The sequence below is a fragment of the Neopsephotus bourkii genome, unplaced genomic scaffold (genome assembly GCF_033783945.1).
Source record: "Neopsephotus bourkii isolate Nb327-2 ecotype Australia unplaced genomic scaffold, CSIRO-AGI_Nbou_v1 NB_318, whole genome shotgun sequence".
Taxonomy (NCBI): Eukaryota; Metazoa; Chordata; class Aves; order Psittaciformes; family Psittacidae; genus Neopsephotus; species Neopsephotus bourkii.
The window spans coordinates 831868-859151 of record NW_026900826.1 but is presented as its reverse complement, the minus strand read 5'-3'; the positions used below and the strand labels follow the sequence as shown (position 1 = coordinate 859151).

At 42.9% G+C, this 27284-nt stretch overlaps 1 protein-coding gene and 1 long non-coding RNA gene across 2 annotated transcripts in view; one reads left to right on the top strand and one right to left on the bottom strand.

Moving 5' to 3' along the window:
- Window positions 1-15278, bottom strand: part of HDGFL3 (HDGF like 3) — a 38054-nt gene extending 22776 nt beyond the window's left edge. Inside the window, exon 1 of the mRNA XM_061347285.1 lies at window positions 14819-15278. Coding sequence (XP_061203269.1) covers window positions 14819-14902 — 84 coding nt within the window. The 5' untranslated portion in view covers window positions 14903-15278. The remainder of the gene's footprint in view (window positions 1-14818) is intronic.
- A 4562-nt stretch (window positions 15279-19840) lies between these two features.
- LOC133208995 (uncharacterized) lies at window positions 19841-22309 on the top strand. The gene is made up of 2 exons (XR_009724555.1): window positions 19841-21239; window positions 21839-22309. It is a non-coding gene; the product is annotated as an uncharacterized LOC133208995 (long non-coding RNA).
- Window positions 22310-27284: the final 4975 nt, after the last annotated feature.

Sequence of the window (27284 nt, the reverse complement as noted above, 5' to 3'; positions counted from 1 at the left end):
CAAAAAGCCAGTTATAAAACTGGATTGACACAATATTCCAGGCTGAAGAATACCAAGCATCCCGGTGCGATATTTAGCTCAGCTTCCCACAAAGTACACAAACCCCTGTTGACACTACAGCTTGCAGCTGAAATTGTCTTGAGTAAGGAAATTTGATCAGTGGGGACTGCAGGTCCCAGGATACGAGCCTCCAGTTTGAGTCAGGGTGGACACAAACATACTAAAGAGAAAGAAGGAAACAATCTGCTTCACCTGCTGCAGCCCACAGGCTCCTGCTAGGAAGGATTCAAGCTTGACACTGAAGGCTGCAACTATTCTCTGGACCTTTGGTTACAGAAAACCATTCTGCTCGTCTCCTCTGTGACCTGTTTTGTTACCATCAGTTGCAGCTAAGGAGCGTAATATCAGGGGACTGAAACACTCCTTGTCACTGCACAAGAGCCTGCATAAAAAAATAACTGTAATACAGGAAAAGAACACAAAATCTTTGTCCCTTAAAAGCACAGGACATTTTTAGTGTTCTCCAGTCCTCTGAGGTTTGGGTGCAGCAGCAGACATGAGACTACGTGAATGTCCTGCCTGGTCCTCTAGACAGAATGGGAGCACAGCTAAGCATGTATTTGTCTTCATTATATTGCTCTCTGTGGACCCACAGACCACAGATGCATGGTCTTAAGCTCCTAAGTGTATGTGTTCACATCAAAATACCTATTTGCAGGATGCAAGCAACTACTTCAAAACATAAACTTCTGTTTCACAGGACCTAAGCTAATTTACCTATTGCCTATCTACCTTTTTGCAGGCACTGGCAGCCTGCTGAGTACACAGCCACATGAACAGGTATGCTCTGCATGCACTGAGTGTGGTGGAGCTCCCTGAACATGCTACATCCTGGTGCTGAGGTCTGGAGAAGCACAGGCACACTCAGCATCAAACCATGGCACTTGAGGTGTTCTCATGAAGATGGGACTCTTTGATAGGGAAAAGGCCTCAGTGCATAGTTTGAGGCTATGGGGTAAGTATAATTTCCAAGCATCACTGGTGCACCGGCCAATTACTTTGTTGTGGTGCAAATAACATGTACAGCAACAACATGTACGCAGTCTGGGGGATGAGAAGCAACGGATTCTAACTGCAAAGCCAATGAAACACAGTGATTTGCAATAATTTTTCAAAGGCAGGTTTTCCTGTTAACTCTGCTGACAAGCTGTGAACTTGTACCTGCAGAAGAGTTGAGCATCTGTAGAAAGCCCAGGCTTGCTGCAAACCTAACAACTCTCTGTAAGTAATTGTTTCCATTACTCCTGCAGGCTTAGCCACCACCTATGGTAGAAAACAACCAATTAAACCAGCAGACTATTTTGCTAAGGTGGAACTCTGCCTGGGTCGTCTGTGTCACTAAAACCATGAAATGAAAATTGATTCACAGAGTCACAGTGGTCTCTGTGCAGCACTTGGACCCAACTTTGCCATTTTTAACTGGGTTTGCTTTCAATCTGTGCTCAGATTTCCAGGAGCTGTCATTACAGTGTCAAATACCTTCTCTGCAAAGTCCCTCAGTCTAGGTTAAACTCTTAGGAATTTTAATCTGTCTGCCTAAAGAGACTCAGGAACGAGTTTTTCCAAGCCAAGTCATACTTTTCCCCACCTGCCTGTTTTTCTGCTTCCAAAACCTCAGAAGGAGAGTTTTCATTTAGTTTTGACCAAAAATGTAATGTTGCTGAAATTTACGTAGATAGTCCCTGAAAGATTAAAAACCTTATTTACCAAAATGGACATTTTCCTCAAAAGCAATAAAAAAATCCCTCAAGCAGCAGCTTACAGGAATTAAACTCTTTATATAAAAATACACAAAGCACTCCATTAAATATATGCAGACCAATGAACTTTGATCTTAATTACTAAACTATGCTAGAAAAGAACTGAAACAATAAAACCATGAAAGACAAAAAGATGTATTTTTAGGGATGTAAGTGGCATTAACATCAGAGAAAAGATGAATGCATCAGTATGGCAGTGACCAGGCTTGTGAGGGCGGCATGTCCAATATTCTAAAAATACATATATTTTACATTGCAAACACTAAATATGAGTTTTAAGTATGCAAGTGTTCTCATTTAAATTACATAGATAAATCATAGGTTTGAAGTTGCCTGCATGTTTACATACTTGTAGGATTAAGAGTTACTCCGTAGCATCCTCTCCTTCTATCCAGTAAATTAACTTGAATATGTGTATGAGGTATATATATTTTGTGCTACTTTCACATAACCCCCCAGAATATGGTGTCTGCATGAATACGAGTTATCTACAAAACCTAGTGACTCACCTGCACTTATGTCACGGAAGTCACAAAGTTTACTCAGAGTCTGCTGTCTCCCAGAAGTCTGATTTTCTCTAACTTTCCCTTTCTAAACAAGACTCAGGGCTTCTGGCCATCTCGCCCTCTCATTTCTATTCTGGACTTGGAAGGGTAGTCAGAAGATTAATTTTAAAGGAAGGATGATTCTAAAAGGATACAGGCTGTCAAGGGACAAATTAAACGTGTGCAACTGTAATGGCTGTTTTCCCACATACATTAATACTAGATTTTAAACCACTCTTTACCTCTGAATCAGGAACAGCATCCACACTAGAGCATGGCAGCTTAGCACTCTCCCTTGGCAGCTCAGTGAAAAACCATGTTTTAAATCAGGTTACCATTTTGTTTTAGAAAGCAGCTGTACAGAAGCAGCATGTTATTCTGACTCATAATATGCAAATAACTGGGAAAAGGCAATTACACATAAAATAGAACCTGGTTAATGAGACACATATCTGGAACTAGGAAGTACATTAGGGAGCACTGCATATACAAATTTATCCTAAGATGCAGATATAGTGTTTATATATACCCCATACAAATCAACAAGATCCAACTCAAAGTGTTTCAGACACTATTCATAATTCTAAGTGTCACTTGCCTTTACTTTCTAACGCAGTAGTGATGACACCTGATGTGTCCAAACCATGCTCCACAAGCAATGAGTTTTAGCTCACACTGCTTTTAATTGTCAAGATCCCCAATTCAGTCTCACATGCAGCACTCATGACAGCATCCTTTTCAATAAATCTGCCCTGGAGACAGCCCTGACACCCCTGCTATTATACCAGGTCAATGGTATTGCTGACATTTGACAAACAAGAAAACTAACACCTTCCTCTACAGCAAATGTTTCATAAAAACTATAACCTTCTCATTAAAAAACTGTTTCCCCTGCTCCCACATCTGCTAAAGAAGCTGGCATTTCTTAACATGCTGCCATTAAAATCTTTATTATTATGGGCTTCTAGTAACTTAACAGCTAGAGACTTGATCCTGCAAGCACAGCTGGGCATACAGATTGGCAGCATAAACAAAGCCATTGCCTTTGTAGGATCAGATCCCATCCAGCACAGTACCATGGCAATTATATACGCAGGTGAATCCATTCATTTGTAAGGCAGGAGATGGCATAAAACATCTTCCAAAAGATAAGGAGAAAACAGTCACAGCATTTTAATGCTGAAGAGCCCTGTCTGACAAATGTGTCTGCTCTAATCTGTTTTCATCTTTAACAAGGAATTCCTGTCATTTTACCAGAAGTACCAATTCTGAAAACCTGCTCAGAAAACTGACCCTTAACAACAATGAAAAGCTCCAAAGCAGAGTTCTTCAGGTAGATGCAAAGAAAACAAAGTACTAACAGATAGAACAAGCTTATTACCGGTGATCTTTGCACAGAATACAATTCTAACCACAAGGCTTCATAATTTTATGCTACCTTCTTCTAAAGCTGTGACAGAAATACTGACTGTGACAAAGAAAATAAAGTTTGTGCACAAGGAAGATTCTGAAAAAGAACTGCTGATAAAGAGCAGCAAAAGAGGTACCTGAAAATGTGAACATATGCGAGTCACCTGATCCAGACACCATATGAAAAGAATTATCTGTTGAGTTTGCTGCACTTCTAATATCTTTCAAAAGCCCTGGTATTTGGAGAGGCACCGCAGTAAGGAATGTCATCTTTTATTTTTTCCTTTCTGAGATGAACGTCTGCCTTCTCCCTTAGGCTGTGGTCCTACTTTATGTTTCTACAGGCACGGCAGCACACATGTAAGCAGTTTTATTGAAATCAAGAAACCTTTATGCCGTCGAACTCATTTGTTGCCTTTGGGATATGGTCCTTTGAGAGCAAATTAATGGGATAGGTATCATCTTCCTGCCACTATTCCATAACAACCAGGACAGTGAGCTTCCAGCCCTGCAGTGGATATACTCAGGGTTACTCCTAGAACACATGAAATGCCCAAGCCTGTGCCTGCTGGAGGATAATGAAATGCAGTTGTAATAGCACACTGCTAAGAACACAGGAACCTCAATTCTGCAAACACTTCCACATGTGATTAATCCTGAATGAACGCTGCCTAATTGGATTCCAGATAATAGTGTCTGAAGAAATCCTTACAGAAGTACAAATTTACACTGGCTCAGATGGAAACAGTGACATCTGGGCTGAACACCAACTAGCAACCAATTAGTTGAAGAAAAAGATTATAAATAATAACAACATTCCAGTAGGGTACAGTGCCTGGCATGAGATACCTTCTTCAGGTGTGCTCCTTGCCGGGCTCTGCCTCACCACCTTCTTCCATGTTCTGGAAGAGGCATCTGGGACAGCAAGGTGGAAATCTTTGCAAATATTAAGACAAAGATAGTCTCTTATGCTCATACGTATGTACATATAAACACGCAGTCATTTCACTACACCCAGTGATGGTAAAACCCATATGACAACTGACTCACAGAGTCCTGGGCCTGGGAGAAATATCAGCTGCAAGTAAACAGAAATCTAGCTTGCAAAGGGAAAAAGCTAACACATCTGTGAAAAAGGACTTGCAATGTAAGAGAGAGAAGGCTGGAAGCAGCAATACTACAGGAAGCCAATAGTGGACCACAAGTTACATTTGAACAAGCAATGTGCTGCAAAGGTCAAGGCAATATGCAGAAATCCCCATATGCAAACACACATTGTGCCAGGGAGCTGGCAGACAACCCTCACATGGTGCAGCCGCACCCAGGAAAATCATTTTGGCTCTCTGCAGGACGTCACTGTGGAGGCTGGTAACAGCTTGAAGAAAGGTAAAGCAAAATACAGAGATACTGATGTTAATGCACATACCAAAAGGCAATGAGTGAGGCTGGAGGAATTGATTTACATATAGGGAGGGATTGATTTACATACAGGGAGGGATTGATTTACATACAGTGATGAATAATAAATTATGTCCCAAGGAAGGAAGGAAGCCCACGGATGGATGGCCTCAATTCTGCTATGGGGTACAAATCACACCCTTGCATGCCTGCGGGCTCTTGAGCCCCCTCAGCCACTGTGCTTGGGTGGTCACAGCACAAGCAGTAGGAAAGAGAAAGGCAAAAGCTGAGAGAAGGAAGGACAGAAATATCCTTTTGATGAACAGTGCTCTGCTTTCTGGCATAATCTTCAGGTGCTTTGTCAGGACAGCCAACCCACAGCACATGCTAGTCTAAACACCTCTCCATCAGTGCCTTTCTCCTCATCCCACGGCTGCTACAATAGGAATATACTGAGATGTGCAATAGAAAAGGTAAGTTGTAAGCACCCTACATCTAAAGTTTTCCCAAAGGATATGAAGAGGAGGAGCTGGAGGAACTGCCTCCTAGTTACCAAAGAATAGGCTAGGGACTAGGGTAACAGCCAGGAATGGAGACCTGGATTCTTGTTTTCTTCATGCGGAGGAGATTCCAGCTGAGAAAGATACCCTGTCCTTCAGGAATTGAAAGAAGGGGTTTGCAGTATCCCTTTCATGGAGGCCACTGTAAAATGTATGATTTGTGGAGCCAAAGAAAAACTAGCAAAAGAGAGCTGCTTGTATCAAATGACTTTCTACACAAACCTCAAACATATCAGGGGAAGGACAGCAACTCCAGAATTGTTCTTACCAGATACAGCATTTACTCCTCTATCTGTACTCTCCTGCTTCTCCCACCTGGATTGCATCTCCTGGCCGATGCTACACATCTCTGTAAGGTCGCTCCCCATGTTATTATCAAGCTTCAATATGTACTCATATCTGGTACACTTAGTAATTCAGTCTGATATGGGACTGATTCCCAGAAATGGTTTGCATTATTGTGTGTCTCCAGCTCTCCCATACCTGGTTTATTCTACTCTGCATGAGCATGGTTTTAGTTTCCGTGGGAAGTGGCTTCACAGGTAGGTAATTTCCAAGCCCAAGGAGTACAAAGTTACTGACTTTAAAGGCTGACACACTGTTTCCTACAGTGACACTACAGTGATACCTGTAAGGTCCCTACAGTCTGGATTTTTCCCCTCCTCCCTGTCTCGTCTCTGCTGTATGTAGGAGGCTTTGTTAGCTGATGGTCTTAAAGAAATTCTTTGGTGTATGATATTCCTTGCCCTGTTTTTCCTCTTTTGTTACATGATGTCTTCCATTCAAGCAGCCAAGCCATAGCTGGCAAACAGCCTCTCTCTAGGTTTTTTACACGTTGCTGCAAGGCAAAATAAACACTTGTTTCCAGTTTGCATTGTCGGGGCTACAGATGTATGCTAATTAGCCCTTCAGTCTGCTAATGGAAAACTGAAAGACATTTAAGTGTACTTTTCTAAGGCAGAGACCAAGGTCTATGGACACCTGTCCCTTCTAATGCTGGGCTTTGTGCTACTCAGAGCACAATACTATGTCATCTCCCTTTATGTTTACTCTAAAGGCATTTTCAGATTTCCACAGGGCTTTACAAAAGGCCAGGAGAGAGATTAAATCCTTCTGAAATTCAAGAACATTATGTGTCTTTTTTGAGCAGCGATGCCAAGGATAATATTTGGGTTGACCTGATACCATTTTGAAGGATGGAGAGCTTCAGAAGAGGGTGACAGGAACTACACCTTAACATGGAAAGTTCATTGTTTTGGTAAGATGCTGTAGCATTTACTCAAATTTCTTACCTTCCTTTTGTTTTCTAGAAAAAATAAAATAAAATACATAAACAAACAAAAAAACCCAACTCCAAAGCCAAGCCTCATAAACCCTTCAGGTAAAAGCTGGTATTAGCAAGACTGTCATGTCTAATAGTCCCAGAAGAAGAAAGGAAAGTGGAAATGAATCTGCAGTTTATTTCCAGTTTCGGTATCAGGTTTAGAACTGGCTGTTACACAAATGGATGAAACAATCTCAGATGTGCAAGGCCAGCAATGCAGAGACCTTCCCAAAGGGAGGAAGCAAGGATCTGTTTCCTTCTTTAAGTTTTAGAAGCCTAACCTCATGATACTCTCTTGTTTGCCAAATATTTCTTGGAATGTTTCAAATAACTGCTCATTCTAGTTGGTCCTGCTGTGCCTCAGCCAGAGTACTGGGCCTTTCTCTGTTGATGCTGCCTCTGCTGGAGTCCAGAGTCAAGTGATGTGCTACCATGGCAATGTGCTACACCCATGTTTTAAGCATCTACCTTCTCTATGGGAGGTTGTATACCTTCGCACAGAATAGGTGTGTGTATATTCACACATACATGCCCATACACATGGTATGTTGAGATGAGAGATACAAATGATGCAGGAGAAGACTTGAGAAGTACCAAGGTACCAGAAGCTACAGAGAAGTACTGATGTTCAGCTAATCCCTAACACCTTTAAGAAGCTGGCTCCACAACCTCTTCCTGCCTGTTCCACACAGACTACTTTCCAGTGTTTGTTGCTGTATTTATCACCCAAGTTACAGTATTACTGAGAGATCTCAGGCAGACTCATTCTCCCTTATGCCTCTCAAGCATACACTGGAAAGGTCCTTACTGCTTAGGCAACACCATTTCAAAAAGTTGAAAAGTCCAAGCTCCCTTCAATGTCCTCCCTTTTCCTGCATTATCAGGAAATCCTTTCATCTGTCCTCCAATAACAATTGCATATACTTACTGTCAGCAATCACTTGCTTACAAGATTTTTATTACCCCAAATGCAGGAAGAGTCATTTATGTATTATTATGATGGGGGAATCAGGAAATGAAGAGTTAAGACCAAAAACTCAGCCTTCGTTTTGCTGTCTATGCTTACAAAAAATTCATTCCAGTTGGGGATGCTAAAAGGTTCTTTACAAAATAATAAAAAGAAGACATCTGTCAATTAACGTAATGGAAACTAACATTTCTCATATCTTTTTGCAGCAGGAACATACAGATTGACTTGACAGGCTACAGATTTCACTAAAGAGGCACCCTTCTTTCAGACAAAACACGTATCAAATGACTTCCATGAGATTAGTTGATGAAAATTATGCAGCGGCTTCAAACTGACAAGGAAGAATATCTAACAAAAAGTCTGCACAGTATGGGTATGAAAAACTTTGATTGCTTATTGCCTCAAAACTTCGGAGACAACTGTCTTTATTCTGGGTTAGCTTCATTTGGACTTAAAATCCTGAAACTGCAGGAGAAAATGTATTCATCTATTGTCATTTACACAAAAAGATCAGACTTGCACATTTGGGGCTAGTTATTCACATTTATTAAAGAAAAAAAAACACCCAACAAAACCCAGAGAGATTTAAAGAACTTAATTATAAAGAAGTTTTCCCAAATATCCCTGCCATGCTAACAACAAACACAGAACATCTTGGCCCCAAAATTATTCATTTGCCAAACAAGAGCAACTGGAAAGGTTTTACTGTAAGCTATGGTTCAACTTTATGTATAAAAAATACTCCATCTTCAACTACAATAGTCAGATGAAATCTGGTTTTAAGTCACACTTAAAGCAGAATGCAGGAGCACAGAGAAAGACCAACACCTGCTGAGGTTCCCCACCTTCTGAACACTAGGAAAGTTCACACTTCACTCATTATTTCTTTATAAGTAAAGGAAACAGTTCTCAATGAGCTGATGAAGTCACTGAAAAGGCACTCACACGTACTCTAGAATATCTGCAGAACCAGATATCTGCAACTAAAAGTTTGTATGTGTCAAAGCAACATGTGTCAACCTGGTGCAGAAGGTTTAGAAACAAAAAAATGATTTCATAAAGGATTTACTGCCTTAAATGTGCTCTTTTCAGATGCACCACAACAGAAGTCATGGGCGTGCTGCCAGAAGAATCCACGACTTCAACATTAGTTCCCAGGTTAAGACAGACCTTTGCAGTGAGCAGCAAATCATGTCTCATCTCAGAAAGGAACAGAGACCTGCCATGAAAAATTGCTTGCAGATCTCCAAGGAGTGATGTATGAGTGAGGTACATAATTAAAGAGGGAGAGAGACGGAAGAAGCTCTGAGCTGGTAAAGGAGAAGTCACAGGAGACTCATATTTAGTAACACGGCAAAAGTGAGGTCATAAACCTGAGCAACCAAAGGGGAAGAAGGAGAAAAGCACATGGTGAAGGACTGGACAGGTCCCAAATGGCCAGGGAGAAAAGCTCAAAAGACCGCAGACTGAGTTTTGGCAGAAAAACACAGAGAAAGATCTGTTGTGTATTTCTGATGGACCCTTTGAAGTTTTCTGGATTTAATCTGATACTTGTCTGTCATTCTTTGCCAAAAAAGATAAACCCTGCCAGGGGAAACCTACCTTCCCTTATCCTTATACTAATAAGAAAACAAATGGTCTGTTTTAGATATCAAAACACTTAAAATGTAGAATCTTTCTTCTATGATGTGCTTGAGAGTTTGATATTTCCAATACTTGCAGTTATAACTGACCAAAGTTGTTCCTCGTTAAGTATCTTGTATTTTACCAAACTATGTTCTGAGAACATAGGTCCTGGTTCTGCTACATGGAGAGCTTCACCACAATCAACCCACTATCTCTGTTTGTACTTCACTCAACTGGATGAGAGAGGTTCGTTAACTAAAATGCCTCTGTAGGGGTCCCCAGTATATACATATATATATATATATTTACTGATAGTGAAAGTCTCCTGGAATTCTGTCACTCTGTAGAGGCAATGCAATTTAACTGACTCTAATATTATATTATACCATTATAATATAATGTTATTACCTTTTTAGGCTCTAGTCTAAGAAAGTCTTTAAGCATAAGCTTACCGTTAAGCCCTTTTCTTGGATTACTTCAGTTCATACTTTAAGGTGCCTAACTTTAATGCCTTGCTGGACTACTGAAAAAAACATACTTAGATAAAAACCATCATGTAATCATCACATTTATGATGCTCAGCTCACCACAGACACTAGTTCCCATTAAAATGACAGCATTTACTATGTATTACTCTAAGCAATATGCTGAAAATTTCATACCCATTTGCAACTCTAGTACATTAAAATGCCCCAAATACCATTTTGTCATTACTATTGGCAGGTGTTTTTTAACAGTGATATTCATATGAGGATTGTCAGCTAACTGGCAAATTTGGAGTTCAAGGAGGTGTTAATACAGAGTAGCAATAAAGGAACTGGACAGGACAAACAGGAAATTCAGAAGACCATAAATATACCTTCATAATAGTTAGTGTGACACAGTAACTTTAAAGGCTGTGATCTATGAATACAAAATGGTCTAAAAAGTTATAAACATCCATGTGTTTTACACTGCCTTACCTGATTGGATCTCTTTTGTATTGACTCCACTCAACTTTGCCATCCCTACACAAACTACCTGTGTTTACCCAAATATCGTTCTTGTCTCCCCAGCTGTATGATCCTAGATTTCTGTTCAATAATGGCATCAGCTATTTACTTGGGTACGCTCTTATTTTATTGAGGTCATTCCAGACTTTTTCCTCTGTGCTCTATAGTTGCATTAACAGCTTCCTTCCTATTTTTAAATCAGCAGCTAATTTCAGCAACTATGTGCTTATTGTTTCTTCAGGGTCACTCATAAAACAAACACTGTTATTGATCTTTCTGAATCTACCACTAGTTTTTCCCTTTTATCTTATCTGAGTGACTATTCAAGAGGCAATTTCTCAACAAACCAGGACATCTATCCTAGATAAACTAGGATATCTGAAGAGAGAGATTTTTCTCTGTGTCCTAATACAGCTCCTATCATTGCAGTAGCCAAGCAACTCATAAATGTTAGTGATTTTGTCTCCACGACACCTTTTTAAAGGGAAAAGTGTTGTTAACTGTCTTTTATGAACAGGAAACTAAAACAGGGGGATTTAGCGCTTCAAAGGCAAAGACCACTCATGAAATGTAGAATGAATTGCATCCTTATTTCCTATATTTGAAGCACAACAGCATCTTCCCTTTATTTCTGCATGCAAAAATTGTGCACCCCGGATTCACAATTGCTTGTCTGCTGGATTACAGTGACTGATGACCTGGCCAGTTGGTGTTTATTCTGCATGTTTGATGAGCATCTGAGGGCAACCGACATCAGAGGCTAACACAAAAATGCGTTAAACCAAATTGCTGCCAGTATTTTATCTACTGTTATTATTAAGCTTCAATACAATTATTGGGGTTTAAACCCTCAATCTATTCACTGCCCTCCACTTAGGCCAAGAAAAATGTTGGCTTTGCCAAAAGAAAACATGATACCAAAACGCAAAGCAGCCTTTACAGGTAGTAAGACCTAAGTGACATTATTCAGGCCCCAAGTATCTAAAGCATCTTTGAAGAGAGTCTGTTTTATTCACACATTTTATTTTAACAGGGTATGTAAAGATAAGATTTACTGGCCGTTACCATTTGGCTAAGTGTGGCAAGCCTGGCTCCTTTCAAATTAATTCTAGGCCAATCCACAAAGAAAGTTCCAAGTTTGACTACTATAACACATCCACATTAGACAAAGTTTTTCAGTGGTCCCTGGGTATTTCAGCACTATCCAGCCACCTTCTTTATGGTTTATCTCTCTTTACTCACAGAGGTGAAAGGTTTGCTAGTCTTGTTCTTGCAGATCAACACACCACCAAAGAGAGGGGTGGAAGGCTAATGGTCTAGCACTAGAGATTGCTGCATACACTGGATACGTCTGCAGTGTTGTGCCACATGGAGGTGGCCGAGCCCACAAGCATTACACCTAATGAGGAACAAGAGTAATTGAGCAAGGTGCAGATCTATCACAGCTGGACGTAGTTACTTGTTCTGCATGACACTGCCCATGCACAAAAAAATGTATGCTGTGTGTTTCATTAAAGGGCAGGCAGAGTCTTTCAGTCTTCCTGTCCTGCTTTAACACTTCCCAGGTTTATTAAACACAGTTTAAGAAGTTTGTCCCTAGGCAGGAAATTCATGCCAAAGGTCTCAGAGTTGCAAACCACCATTTGGTAGGAACAATAACACTGTCATTAAAGGGTATTGTTACTCGTATTAGTTAGTATATTAGCAAGAAATAAGTTTTTACATGAGAATATAAAGATCAAACATGCTAATTGCATAATGAATAAAGAAGTAGGCAGCAAACACTGAAAGACCTGGAAACAGGCGAATTCCCTAAATAAAAGGCATTCAGTTAATAATGAGTTGCATTCTCAGTCCAAAATGTGCTTGTCTTCTGGTCTTGGGAAACAAAATAAAGACTAATGTCCTCACTAGGTTTTGCCTTCGCTTAAGGAAGCATGCATCAGGCAAAACTTGTCAACCAAGATGCAGAAAAGTCCTAGTAAAGACGTTATGAACTGTATTTTTCACAAGCAATGCATTATGCTCAGGCAGACATCAGCTTGATCTAACATGTTGTATGTAACTGTATCATGTGTTATAAGAGCACATCCTGTGCCTCCTGACATTCAGATGAACTAAACCCCAGTACAAATGCTTCCCTGGCTTGACTGCTCTCTTCCTACCGGATGGTAGACTCTGGGCTCTCTACAGTTTCTACCCCTGCTTGCTAAGTCATGTCAAAACTAGAGACTGCTTTTTGTCTTTACTGAACTTTACATCCTGTTAGTTTGCAGAAAGGAAGTAAGTTATGTTAATAGCACACCTACTTTCTCCTAGTGAAGATGCGTTCTGTTGGGTATTAGTGCCATTCACACACCTATTTAGACACCCAGTCAAAGGCTATGACCAGCTGTACAGCATATAATGATTTTTTTAAAGGAAAGAAAATGCCATTAAAACAAAAGGCCCTGTTCTGCTTCTGGGTAAACAAACTGTAATTTTACAAAGGCTCAAAAAGGAAAGGGATTAACATGCTTCAACGTGGTAATGGTCACAACTGTTCACATTAAAATTTTCACAGTAAATTAAACCATAACAGAGGTAGAAAAGAAGTCAATTTTCAGTGGCTCATGCTGTTCTGCTGACATAAATCGCCATTTTTTAGGTAGTATATCCACCACCCTGTATAATGATAGAATAACAAAACCGCAACCCAGCGTTGATTAAGTTTGGCCTTTTGCATGCTAATTTTAGTCTGCTCTGCCAAAATAATTGCATGCGCCACCTTATTTACATGCTTCTAGATATTTAGCACCCTCTCACTATTCTTTCTTCACCATCCTTTACTTAAGCCTGTGGCCCTCCCTCCTTGGACAGTGTCTGCTGCTCAACACCACTTCTGCTTCCTGAGTTACACTCAGGACATCTTCCCACCACGCACACCCATCCTTTTCCAGAGCTCTCTTGGCAAAGGTAATGCTAAATGTCAGTCCATCTTCACCCTGCCCATCTATGTTTTCCTGCATGCTGCATACAACACTTTGTTATCTGCATGCTCTTTAGAAAGACCAACAACTTTCCTTGACTAGAACATGTTGGCACGAAGCCCCACTCAATCGTCCCAGTAAGGCTGGAGGAGCCAGGTAAGTACAGACTGTCGCTGGTCGATGCTAGCCAACAAGTTCACACAAACACGTGTTACACACCGAGTTTACACAACAGTGACCAAAAAGGAGGGAAGGGACAGGCCACGGAAGTGTACCAGACCCCCCGGAGAAAGCTCTGCTCTGCGTTATTGTAGCAGCACTACAAATGGATGTTTAAATACAATGGGGCGCTTATCTGCCTGCCAAATGCCCACGATGCCTTTCCACCTCAGTTATATCATGGCAGCGCGAAACAAAAAATGACAAAGGACTATTAAAGAAAGTCAACACAGTAAAAGACGAAATGAAGCGGGAGGCCCAGCACCCAAAAGCCTGCGTGCAGCGGTGTGGCAGCCGAGCCGCAGGGATGCAGCACCCCGCACGGACCCCGCCGCAGCTCCGAGATAGGCCCCGCTTCACCTCACCCAACCTCTCCGCACCGAACCATGCCCGGCTCCCCTTGTCCGCCACCGCGGGGACAGCCGCAGCCCGCCTCGGAGCCTCGGCCTTTTGCCCACATGCCCGCTCTGGCCCTGCCCCAGGCCGTGCCCCGTCCTCACACGGGTGCCCAGGCCCGAACCCTCGTCCCCTGCCCCGGGCCGCGGTGGGCCAGCGGGAGGCGGCCGCCCTGCCCTGCCCCAGCGCCGGCCGCGGGGGGAGGTGGGGACCCCGCTGCCCCTCGGGGGGGGCCGGGGCGAGGGAGGGCGTATAATAAACAGCATCGTTGTCATGCGGGCAGGGCTGCCGGCTCCCCAAGCCTCCTCCCCGCGATAACAACCCAGGTACAGCCCGCGCTCGCCCCCCTCCCTCCTCTTCCTCCTCCTTCTCCTCCTCCTCCCGGGGGGCCGGGGAGAAATCTGCAGATCAAAGAAAAGATGCACAATAATAACGGGGTGGGCGCGCACCGCGGCCCCCCGGCCGGCGGGAACGGGCCCGGGGCCTCCGGCGGAGGCTGGCCGCGGCCCGGCCGCTGCCCGCCCGGCAGGAGAGTGAGGGGGGCGGCGGCGCGGGGCCGGGTCCGGACCCCCCCCGCCGCGGTACTCACCCGGGCCGGCCAGTGCGGGTACCCCTTCATTTTGGCGAACACCAGGTCTCCAGCCTTGTATTCTCGGGGCCGCGGACGAGCCATCGGGAGCCGCCGCGGGAGCCGCCGTGTGTCCCCCCGCCCTCCCGCACCCCCCGCCCCGCACACGCCGCCCCGGGGGCAGCCGGGCGAGCCCCCGTGGGCTGCGATGCGCCCGTGCACGGGGCGCAGCCGGGAGCGGGGCCGGGCCGCGGGCAATCCCCGATCTCTCCGGCGGCGGCGGCGGCGGCAGGAGGAGATGGGGTGTGTGTGAGTGTGTGAGTGTGAGTGTGTGCCTGTGCCTGTGTGTGTGAGTGTGTACGCGGGGGAGGGGGAGGCCTTGGACACAACCCCAGCAGCCCCCGGTACCAGGGAGCCGGCTGGCGGCGGGGGCCTGGCCGGGCGGGGGCGGCCGGGGAGCCCTCACCCCGCGGCGGCGGGCGGGCGCGGCGCTGCCCGCGGCCCCCCCGTGCGAGCTGGCTACGCCGCCCGCGCCGCCCGCTCCATCCCCGCCGCAGCCGTCGCGGCCCCGGGAAGATGGAGCCGTCTCCTCCGAATTACTCCTCGGGCAGCGACCGAAAACAGGATCTTCTTATCCCCCGCCCGCTCCTCCCCCCCCCCCCCCGCGCTTTCTCTTCCTGTTATTTTCTAGGTACACAGATCGGTTTCTATGAAAATAGGAGAGCAGAGAGCGGCTGCAGTCCCTCCCGGCCCTGCCTTCCCCGCTGAAGCATGACATGGTTCTTTATGCGCGCCCGACATGGAGCCTGGGCAGCGAGGAGAACCCGGCTGATTTTTACAGCAGGGCCCCCGCTTTCCAAAGGCTCCCAGCCTTGCGGAGTGCCCCGTCCCCGCTTGTCATGGAGGCCCAGGCCCCAGCACAGATGGGCTCCTCGGGGTGCCTCGGCCTGCCCCCCCGGCACTGCTGGCCACACGCTGTCAACACGGCCCCCTTGCACCGGGGGTACCTGCAGAACCCCGGCTCTAGAACGACCTCCCCGCGCAGCCAGACCCCTGGCCGCACACAGGCCCCTAGGCAAAGGCCTGGCTCCTGGGCACAGAGTTTTCCCCGTTTCTGTACCCAGTATGTTACCCACCACTAACCCCTCCACCTTCCTTCTCAGCACAGAACTCAAACCCCACAGCCACGAAGACCTGAGATCTGGTTACATTCACAACAGGGGCTGGCCCTCAGAGCGTGTTTGGGGCCTGGCTCCTGCCAGATGATGCCAGTTTTCTCAAACATGCACCTCTGTGGGAGGGAAGCACTGGGAACTCACAAATCCAAACCATGGATACAGCTTTTTTACCATAATGTTACCAGCTAGGTTGTAATGTTCAGAAATAAATTATCATTGATGTTTATTATGCCAAAGTATTGCCTAGAGGAGCAAAAGCAGGAAGAAACCTGCAAGCAGAGCCACCAGAAGAGAAGTTTAGGAAAGGTTTTTCTGCAGGTTTGGCTGAGGTTGTAGCAGTGGGTTCCCCAACCATTCCCACATGCAAGGAGGCAATTATTCCTTTGGGTTTAGGGACACAGCTCTGGCTGAGTGCTTTGCTGAGTCCCAAGGAAAGCACCTTCCCTCTGATGAAGAAGAAAATAGGTGGCTGAAGACTGTAGGGTCACATTTTAGGGAGGAAGTAGATGAACAATAGAGAGCACTACTGGTCTGTAAGGTCTTGTAATGACAGAGACAGAAGAGAAAGAAACACTTGTAGCACCTGTTCCTGGGATGGAACAGAACCAAGAAGACTCTTGCTGTTTATGGTGTCCCCAGATGTGGTTCCAGTGCCCAAATGCTGCTGTTGGCAGTACATGAGTCAATAAAGTTTGTCACTCTGGGTCATAAAACAGGATAAGCACTTCTCTGCTGGGGGAAGTGCTGCTGTAAAACCATTAGCTCAGGTATCAGGAGCAGACTAACAATGGAAAAAAACCATCCAAGAAGCTGAACAAACATTCAGATGATTGGCCTGCACTGTGCTCAATGCCGGTAGCTGTTCCTGAAGTACTGAGATCAGTGACAGGGTTATCGCCTTCAGTACAGACATGTGGCCAAACAGCTCAGTTTCACTTTCACATCTGATAGGATTTTGCAGCTTTTAAACGGATACCTCATTTGAATTTAAATTCCCTTCTGAAAAACGTAATGCAAATCTCTGAGTGTAGGAGCAGTGCACTATGATCAGAGTCTGTCCAGAATAACCCTGTGTGCTGTGTCTCACCTCTCATATCTCTGTTACCTCCCCGAACCAGCCTTATCTCCAGAAAACTACTGGAGAGGTGGAGCTGGGTTGGGTTGTGGGTTTTTTTTCTTTTTTATTTTTAATACATTATTTGCTTTTGATCCCAGATGTGAATAGCTCTTTCTAGTAACTAATTTAGTGACCTTAAATGAGCAGGATGTATGCCATTTTCTTCCAAAAGGAAACTGTAGACATTATTATCTAAACATCAATGCAACAATGTATTGCTAATGTCAGGATAGCAAAATTCAAAGTGACTAGATACTGAACTGAAACATCTCATTGAAATGTCCACTTTTAACTTCCTTTTGTCCCAGCATTGGTGTTGGCACAGAATGCAGTGAATGAATAATGTTTCTAGTCTTCAGTGAAGGTGATGACATGCTAGAGCTCCAAAGCAGAAGAAAATGTGTCCCACAGACATGCAAGGATGCACCTCTCTTTTTCTCCTTCATATAGGGTATAAAGGATAAATGAGTTGTGAAGATAAGAACTCTGCTCAGGTTTGGCCAGCTGGAAATCTTCAACAGACTTTGCAGACAGCTTCTCCATCAAGCCATGGTTAAGGTACTGAGAAAGGACAGGAAAGAAAAAGCAAATTTCCCTGCTATTAAATGAAAAAAACCCCAAATCAAATGTTCCACCTATTGACAGCACAGAAACACACCTCAGTACATACAGCAAAGGAGTTTTTAGTGTGCATAACCTGTCAGCCATTCATCACAGCATACAAAGCCTGAGATGTCCTGCCATGTCACCTGTATTATTCTCATTTCTCTTCTATACAAAGGGAGTTCATCTACCCATTCTACACTGAAGTGGGAAAGAGGAGTGCAGAGAGTTTCTTCCAAACACTTCAAGAGCAGTCTGAGATCATAACCATGAATGCACGGGCACAGAGGCTTGCTAGTACATACACTACATGTATATAAGCCAGGTCTTAAGTGTACAGGAGTCAAGAGCTGAATCTGTCTTGGGCAAACAAAGGTCAGCAGGTCAGAGGCAGGAACACAGTGTCCTTACTGAGCATGGGAGATCTGCAGGAGGGAAGGCTCTCTCCTTTCACCTAAGCCCCCCAGTACAGTAAGATCGAGTCCCCTCTCACTTCTCATCCTGTCAGACAGGGGTTCTCTTTCCAAAAGTATGAACAGGGAGGGGAGTAAAGGCAGAGGCCCAGCAGGACCACACAGAGAGGTGGCAGGGTCAGGAGTGTGGTCAGTAGTGAAACCCAGGAGCCACCCAGAACAGATGGTGTCTGAGGTAACTGTTTTGAAGCCACTACCACACTACTGAATTTTGCTCTCCCAGTAATTCCAAGGAAACACTGTTCTTTAGATATTGAGAAGCTTTAAGCCAGTACTGATCATTCTCCCCCTATTCATATATGGAGAAAAATAGCTACATTCCTAGTTGACAATTTTCATAGGGAAAGAATTCCATTGATTCAAAAGTATGGATCAATCTTTAAGAAAAGAGCATGTGGACATAAAAGGCCCAATTTCAAAAGAACTCTCCAAAGTAATGAATAAATTTTTAAACATACGCAAGTTTTGCATTAAATACTCCATGGTCATAGTTTTGCACATATACATTTGTATGCAAACTGTCTCGTATGTGAACTCTATTCATGTTGCTATCTTGCACTGTCCATTTCGTGAGGTGCTCGCTATATTGTGTCTGTAGAAGCCACATAGGTTATTATATTTGCCTCTGAAATTCTGTCCCTGCCCACCTCACCATTTTTGCTTTCTTCACTCAAATTTCATCTGAGATCAGACCCTAAATGCTCTGCAGCGTGGCCACTTTATGACGAGCTTTCCTGTTGGATACTGAAATAAAAGTATTTTTTTACTCATCTATCTATAGCTGATATAATTTTCTTTCCTTCTTCGTTTCCTTTTCCTGTATGCAAAAATGTGCCAGCGATGATTATGGTGATTAGTATTTTGCCGATGTCCACAGTGAACTAGTGCTTCTCTGTTAAATATTTTAATAGGAAGTTGTTCTGAGTCACAACTGAGCCTTTCCCCTGTGCAAGGCATGTCTGAGAGCACTGTCTGAAATCACAGAGCTACTCCGTGTAAGGCACAAAGAGGCTGTGATGTTATATGTCCATCCCAACATGCACTGAAGGGCACTTACCGTGCCCATTAGGATGTTCTTAATTACTGGAGATAAGAAGCTCACCAAGGGATCTTGAGCCTTCTCTGTAATAAGTTTAAAATGGAGAAGGGTGTGTGTCATAGCTGGAGCATGTTATCTATACTCAGTTTCATGAATCTTATGTTATACAGTGTAGCAATCTCCAAATCATATTAAATTAGACAATCTTTAAAGTGATTGCTTTATGTGTTGTAGAGGTGTGAACGTGTATCCTAGAGGCAGAAAAGATGGGAGCACTTCAGTTAAAATTAACTTCTCTCTGGCTGGGAGTTTTCCATTATTAATGGAAAAGGTTTGTATGGGATGGAAATGTTATCAGTGAATATGCATTGCTGCCATTCCTTGTTCTCTGTAGACATTTCAGCCAAAGCCACATTTTCAGCCTACAGTGAGTGCTGCTTAACAAGTTCCAATTCAACCTTTGTTTTCAGTTGCTTGTATATTTTTCATAATTTAACTATTAAAATGGAAAGTGTCTGTGATGACTGTGTGGCTAAACCATACCCAATGTCTGACAATGACAGTGGAAGAAATCATTGTAAAATTACCAAATTGCCAGTTGTAAACACAGTCAAGTTACAACAGTCTGAAAAACATTCATATGTGCCCAGTAGGGGTTGATAAACAAGTCTTAGATGTTCTGTCTGGACTAAGTGTGCTCTAGGCTAAAGTGAATGTGATTCAGCTCATGACTGTGGAAGCAAAGCTCATGAGAGTTAAAAATGGCTAGACAGTGTACCAGAGTGGAGTGATCAGGCGTACATGCAGAGAGAACTGGGAAAAGCTGGAAGGGGACCAGGAGCTAAAGTCTGGGAAGGAGCAGAAAGGGGTCAGGAGATAGAGGTAAAAGCAGCCACAAATTTAAGATGACAAAGACTGCATAATATCTTAGAATTCATCAAGAAAACCCACACATGATCTGACAAAATTCTGTGGCCCACTGTGTCTCATTCTCTGATGGTAACTTCTGCATACAAAGACTAATGAGCTGTTACTATGCTGCCAATTAACTCATCAGCTTATGTGGAAATCTTGACACTGCATTCAGAGATACTGGACTCTGACCTAGTAGAGTGTCTAAGTGGTAACCAGCCTGAGATTTTGTACTGGGGGATAAAACAAACCAACCAACCCAGAAAGAGATTATTAAAGATTGTATCACAAACCTCCCAAGAAGACAGCAGAATAAAAGTTGCACCAGCAGCCTGATCCCAAGTATTTCCCAACGTTTGACTACCTGACTTTGCAACTTCACTGTTCTTTGCTTTTTCTCTTGTGGCATGTGAAACGCTTTAGCAGTCACTTGTTGAGAAACACTCATCAAAACCTAGTGCTTCCATTAATATGCAGTAAACATTACACATGATATGAAGATTACCTTGTTGGACAGAAGATAAGATGCACAGTCTACTTTGCTGTTCCCATAATTTTAAGTGTTTGGCAGAGGTGTCATTCATTGCAATCAAACTAAGGACTTCTCATCTCCATTTGATATACTAATCTATAAAATGCCTCTTCAAATGGCCAGCCCATCTCTAAAATAAGAAACTCATAATACCTAGGAAAAAACCCCTGCAACAGACATTTCTCCTCTGTAGAAATTATTTTAAATGTGTCATCTAAAGCCTCAGAGATTTATTGGCTGAGAAATATGCTGAGAGTTGGCAGGAACAATAAATTTAGTGCCAGATTCATGACACTAACCCCATCGTAGTTTCCCCTCATAAATACTGGAGAAAAGGATTTCTCTCACATGTCCTCTGGTACATTCGTCAAAAGTACCTTTTGGAATGTGGCTTAATGAATTATTACATCCCGACATGGACAACAGGACATATTTATTTAAGGAGCTTTGTAACTTCATATCTGTGTCACCTGAATAACAGGGATAGAAGCTGAGGAGCAAAAGAGATAATGTGGCTAGCATGAAGATTCTTGAGACTGAGGCTGGTTTGTACCACTGGGTGCTACTAGTGCTCAAAGGCACTTGCGGGTAAGGACTGAGATATTTCTGGTGTTTAAGGCATTGAGGAGAGTTCTCAGGCTGTGTGGCTGTGGTGATGCTGAGGGTGATGACTATGATGGTGCCACAATGAATATGGGCATGGAGAAGTGCTTGGAGAAGTAGATATGATACTGAGCCTAATGGGTTGCAGGGGAAGAAAGTCCTCACTGGCTGGGCAGAAAATGGGGCAAGTTACTAATTCTCAACAAAGAGGGACTCAGCAGTCCGGGGAGCCACTCCTTTCCAGGGAGTGAAGGAAGCTGGAAGGGTGGGACTGAAGCTGCTGTGTCCACCACCACCACACTTGGTCTGAAATGCTATCACTTAAGCCTTCTGGTGTTCTCTGACAGATCAGCACACCACTCTGTGCAACGCAGGAACTGGTTCCAGCTGGCTCCTGTGAGAGCTTCTTAAAAGCACATTTCTTCACACATTCCACATACCCACTACCTCCAGATCGCGTTTCTTGTGATGGCCTGCGAGAGTGCCCCTTCCTACTTACATCTTGTCATGTGGCAGCCACATGTTGATTGTTTCCCCACTAACCATGCCAAACCTAATATCCTGCTCACCTATTTGTCTTTCAGAGATCTCCAGCCTATACTCCCTGCTCATGACACGTCCTTCATATCCTGCTTCTCAAGAATCACAACCTCATTTCTTTGGAATTCCTTCCCCAAAACTCCATCCCTCCCAGACACCCAGGACAGCTGATTAGGTCTACCACATCTCTAATGAGTGTGGGTTAGAGTAAGAATGTAAAGAGCCTGGAATTAAAGACGTATATAGGATGAGAAGAAAAGGTCATGAGTATGATGTGGAGGAGGAAAGGAAGTTAGTGCGCTTAGTAACAATTAAGATTATAACTTGTAATTAACGTTACCTTGCCTGGCGTTTCAGTGATCCCTTTGTTGTATAATGTATCCCTTTCTCCACAGTCTGACTTTGTTTTCCTCAACACTGCCCTCTTCAAAGAAGCACGGTTTTCTTCTTCTGAGTTTGGAAAGTTATATGTTTATAAATAATAAATAGAATAATAATAAATCAGGGCTACTGCACTTGCTAGCAAACAGCCAATATGCACTAGATCTCTCAGAAGTCAAAGGGTCTGTTTCTGCTACTGTTTATGCCTCTTTACCTACTGTGGATACTGTGAAGTTCTGATTTGTATCACTGAGAAACCTGAGTTGCTAAAATGCGAACTCTCAGTAAGATACAAAGGCAATATAAATATTACAAAATAATACACATCCTAACAGACATGCAGAGAAATTATTATGAGCCAGGAGATGTACATATTTCTAGACAAGTGACAACATTACCATTTAATTAGAACATAGTGACTTGGTAAGCAAATGGCTTATTTCTGGCCACTTGTTTATTTTCTTCTTTAGCTGTCACTTATGTTTAAGTGGATGCTGTCTTATTGAACGTAAACAGTAGTTCAAACCTTCCCACTGTAGTTCAGAGAACTACAATGGTTCAGAATAAACAGAAAAATAATACCTATCATCTTCACTGAGTAGCAGCAAGGGGCTTAGTATATTGCTGGAAGACAAGCATAAAATATTTAGGCTGGTTAGTATTAAGAAAGTCAAAGAGAATATTATGAGATGAAGCAGCCAAACAGAATTGGCAATGATAGTCTTATAATGGGCAGGTTTTTATAGACTGTTACTCCCACTGGACATGATGCTCCTGATTTACTCAGGCAAACCTCCCACTGAAACTTTCAAAGGGCATATTGCCTGTCTAGAGATTGCTTGTATTGCATCCTCCCTCTGCAACTCCATGGGGTCTGACAGCTTGCTGTACTAGGCAGATGCTAGCCCTGTGAAGATAAAAGTCAGTGTTTGCTGCCATGTGGCCCACGGTGCCCAAAGAGAAGTAGTCTGAACACTCAAAGCTGCTTTTTGTCGTCCAATGGTCAACAGTGAATTTCTGGAGCATAGCTAGCAGAGGAGTAGTAGAAAGGCAAGAACTGGTACATCTGGCTAGGCACCACAGACCTTTCTCTGCAAGCCTCAGTTTAAGCAGAGCTGGAATGAGGTCATTTTGGACCCTGTCAACAGGTAAAGATCAACTTTTCCATACATCCATGTGGAGGACAAGTCTGAGGCAGCAATGGCAGATAACTGAAATGAGTTGCAGTTTGCTTTCCCATGCAGTGTCCTCCTCTGCCCACAACCAGCCTTCAAGGATAGATTTTACCTTACAATGGTAGCTTAGGGAACTCACAGCACATAGACTTCAGCATCCAGTATAGAAGGAATCATTTCCTGGATATCACTAACGTCCACATAACACAAAATTACAATTGTTAACAAAGGATATGGACAATCAAGATTCTGGGCAGTAATATAAACTGGTAACAGCAGGCTATTCTGTAATTGAGAACCATAACATGTTTTACATCTAGTACTGCCCATTGTATGCACTTTGTGCAATTTGCTTGTCTGTTTGTTTCAGCAATGAGACTTTAAATGAACAGGCAAAAGATGCTCACATTTTGTGTTCATTTCCTAAAGCTGATGAAGTGACATGTATACAAATCAAAGCGAGGAATTAATTTCTCAGCAAATACATAATTTACAATTACTGTAATTGTCACAAAGGCCAATAAGCCAAATGTTGGTGCAACTTTGCTGACACCAATATAAGGAGTAATCTGGCCAGTGTACCTGGTGTACCCAGTCCTCTGCTGCAGAAGGTGATGAAAGGAAGCACACTCACACAAGCCTGCTGAGTGTAAAACTCCCATTAATTCTGACTGCTCATTTGCACAACCAGCAAGATTCTGCATGTGAGTTCTCCAGCCAGAATTTTTGTGTTATAAATGCTATGTATTTCTGCATGCTTACAGACTACTAATGAAAAACTGGAAGATTAAACTTATACTACACGTTACTTATACATACATCACATGAAATTGTATTCGGTGCAGTATACACACACAAAGCTGATGGAAACCTTCAGACATCAGAATGTTAGACACACATCCCCTTATTTCCTTGAATATGAACTCATTCTCACACACACACATTCTTACACACACACACTATAACGGACCTACTGGTTCTTACTGATCCTGAGAATCCCTGAAGGGCTGGGCGGAGGTCCAAACATCCGTCTCATAGTAGATCACTCTGCCATATGTTTGCCTTTCTACACAAACATTTGCCAGAAAATCTATCACCGTCAATGCAGCACCATCATGTGACATGATAATAAAAATGTTTATGTGCAGTCTCTCGGTGTTTTGCAGGGGGAAGTGTCTGTAGGAATGAGGATACTGCTGCACCCTCTCTTTTAACTGCCACGTTTTTTTTGTCTACAGCTTTGATCCTCTCAGTGTCCTTCTTCTGTCAGTAACCACTCTGGTTTGGATTAAGGACAAATGCTCCATTTCTCTTGTTTTTCTTAGTGAAGTGCCCCTGCAAGCTCCTTTATTTGAAGCTTATGCTTCAGACCCTTAAAAACTTTGAGCACCTAAATGCTTGTCTCCAGATTCATGGCATGTAGTTCATTGCCAGACATGTCAAAGGTTGCTGCCCTGACACACAGCATGCTCAGCTCCAGTCTTCCACTGAATGGGCAGCAGCATTTGGAGATGCTACTACAGTAATAAGCAGAAGCCAAGCCAGAACATGCACAGTTGTTATTACAGCAGTTGATGGGGATATGGGTTATGTTGTGATGCTCGTAAGGCCTGGAGCTTTATTGTTACTGTCTGTTCACATACTGACTGAATCACCCAGATGTCCTACAAAAATTCCAAATATAAATGACTGAGTAGAATAAAAGTTGTAATAGAGACACCTCCACGTGGAAGATCTTACAAATTAAAGATTCTTACTTGAAAAGACTAAAGATGTTGTCTCTTGGTATTGTGTCACCATGCATTCAAATATGTCTCTGCAATGTCAACAGCTGGATCTCTACTGGATTCAGTGGAGCCTTCCCTTTCTTGGCTAACAAATCTGCTGGGGATGGATTTGCTTTTAGAATGTTAATTCGTTCCATCTTTAAGGCTGATGAGTGCCAATGTTGGGCATTTGTTTTCTGGTTGGTCTGAGTTTTTTATCTAAGAGAACATGTCAGTATGGTGACAAAACTGGTTTCATTTCTAATCTGTAAAGCCTACAAATATCACACAACCTGGGTCTATATTATAGCATACACACATGCACTGCTGGCACATGGCTCTTGCTATTTAGAGAAAAGGTTTTTTTCTACATTTTGGTGGGGTTTGCACTAGAAGTTAGGGAGGCCCAGCTGGGGGCTCCTGCACTATTTAAAAGGATACCGCAGGGCTGTTTTAGTGTAAAAGCAAAAACAGATGACACTATGTGAAAAGGGCTTCTCACTTGCCAAAACCTTTACAATTTCAAAATTCATCTATGCATTTTTTCATATTCATTTCTGTGATCATTTATAGCATAGAAATGCTTCTAAAGTGACCTCCAAAGTAGACTTTCTAAATACCCTTGCTTTCCATTGTACTTCTAATCATCTTTTTGTAGTGTAAAAGGAAGATAATGTTCTCTAAAATTAGCTTGCTTTCAGAAATACATGTACAACTCTTACTTTCCTTACAATGCTAATGATGGGCATAACAGGGAAAAATACTAATAAAAACAATGGGCATTTTACAGGATTCAGTGTGCTACATGTTCCTTCCAGCTGCAATCTCAATTATTTCATCAGAGTTGAGCACAACAATGAAGTAAACTTTTGCCTAGTGTTTGATCCTCTGTGAAATAACAGAGTTCATTTGCAGCTTTGTAGTTGCTATCCTAAGCTGGCCGTGTGTTTCTCTGTGAACATTGCTTGGACTGCCAATTCCTATCAAAACCTGCTCAAATAATTTTCAGTTTGGATCACTAGACCTTTTAGGATATTTTTGAGGATGCCATGGAGGCCACTTAGAACACTTTATTTATTCATAGTAATTTTTCTCCTTAAACACTAAAATGGTCACCAGAGTGCTAAAGTAACTTAAAATGTCAATGCAGATTGGCACGCTCATAGGGATAAGCACTACAAAACTAAGTTCAGCACGCTGTTTGGAAATGTTGTAGTGGAGTGTATACAGAGAAATCAGAAATTTTCTCTTTGCACATCTAGCACACAGCCCAGTAGAGTCTATGTCTGTGACACGTTTGTCGCAAAAGCTAGGTACAGACAGGATATGAAAACTGCCTACATATAGAGAAATGAACAACGTGCAGGCCCGGTATCATAGTTTCAAAATATGAATTTTATTCATGATCAGTAGTAAATAATGTCAAATATATTTGAGTGATTAGTTCTGGCATATCAGGGAAGCTAATCTGTATGAATGCAAGTCTGTATTTGAGGAAGTATATTCTGTATATTTCAAATATTCCAAAGCCGCATATTCTATTTACCACAGAAAAATAATGTTGTTAGTGTAGATATTAAAAAGAAAAATCATGTTGTAGTGTACTGTAGTCAAATATGATGTTAGGAAGGAGTATGAAAGGATCCTCTGCCTCTCAAACATCACTGAAACGGGTAGGTCAATGGGCTCTTTGTGTAAGACAAAGCTTGTAAGACACATGGTTTCTTCCAAAAATCAAAAGCCAAGCAGCCCAAGAATTCCTAAGATATGTCTAGGATTGGTGTGAGAAGTGGTATGCCAAAGGAAAAGAGACAGGGCCAAATAAGAAGAGACAGAATCTGAAAACTCACTGAGAAGGACTTCTGAACAAGCAGTTATATATAGAGGCTGGACCTTGGTGTGGGGAGCTGGATGAAAGAGCTTTAGGCCAAGATTATCCGATTTCTTCTTTAATCAGAAAATCTGTGACTCTGGATATTCATTCAAATAAAGAGATGTGTGTGAACTGAAGTAGTCCACAAGAATTCAGTATTGACTACTTGGGTCAATAGGAGCAGAAATGTGTTTGTATGAAAATTAACTGAAAGAAACATTAGCAGACAGAACCATGAAATACTACAAAGCTGGGATTCCTAAAGTGTGCTTTGGCCTGAGGATAAACCATGAAA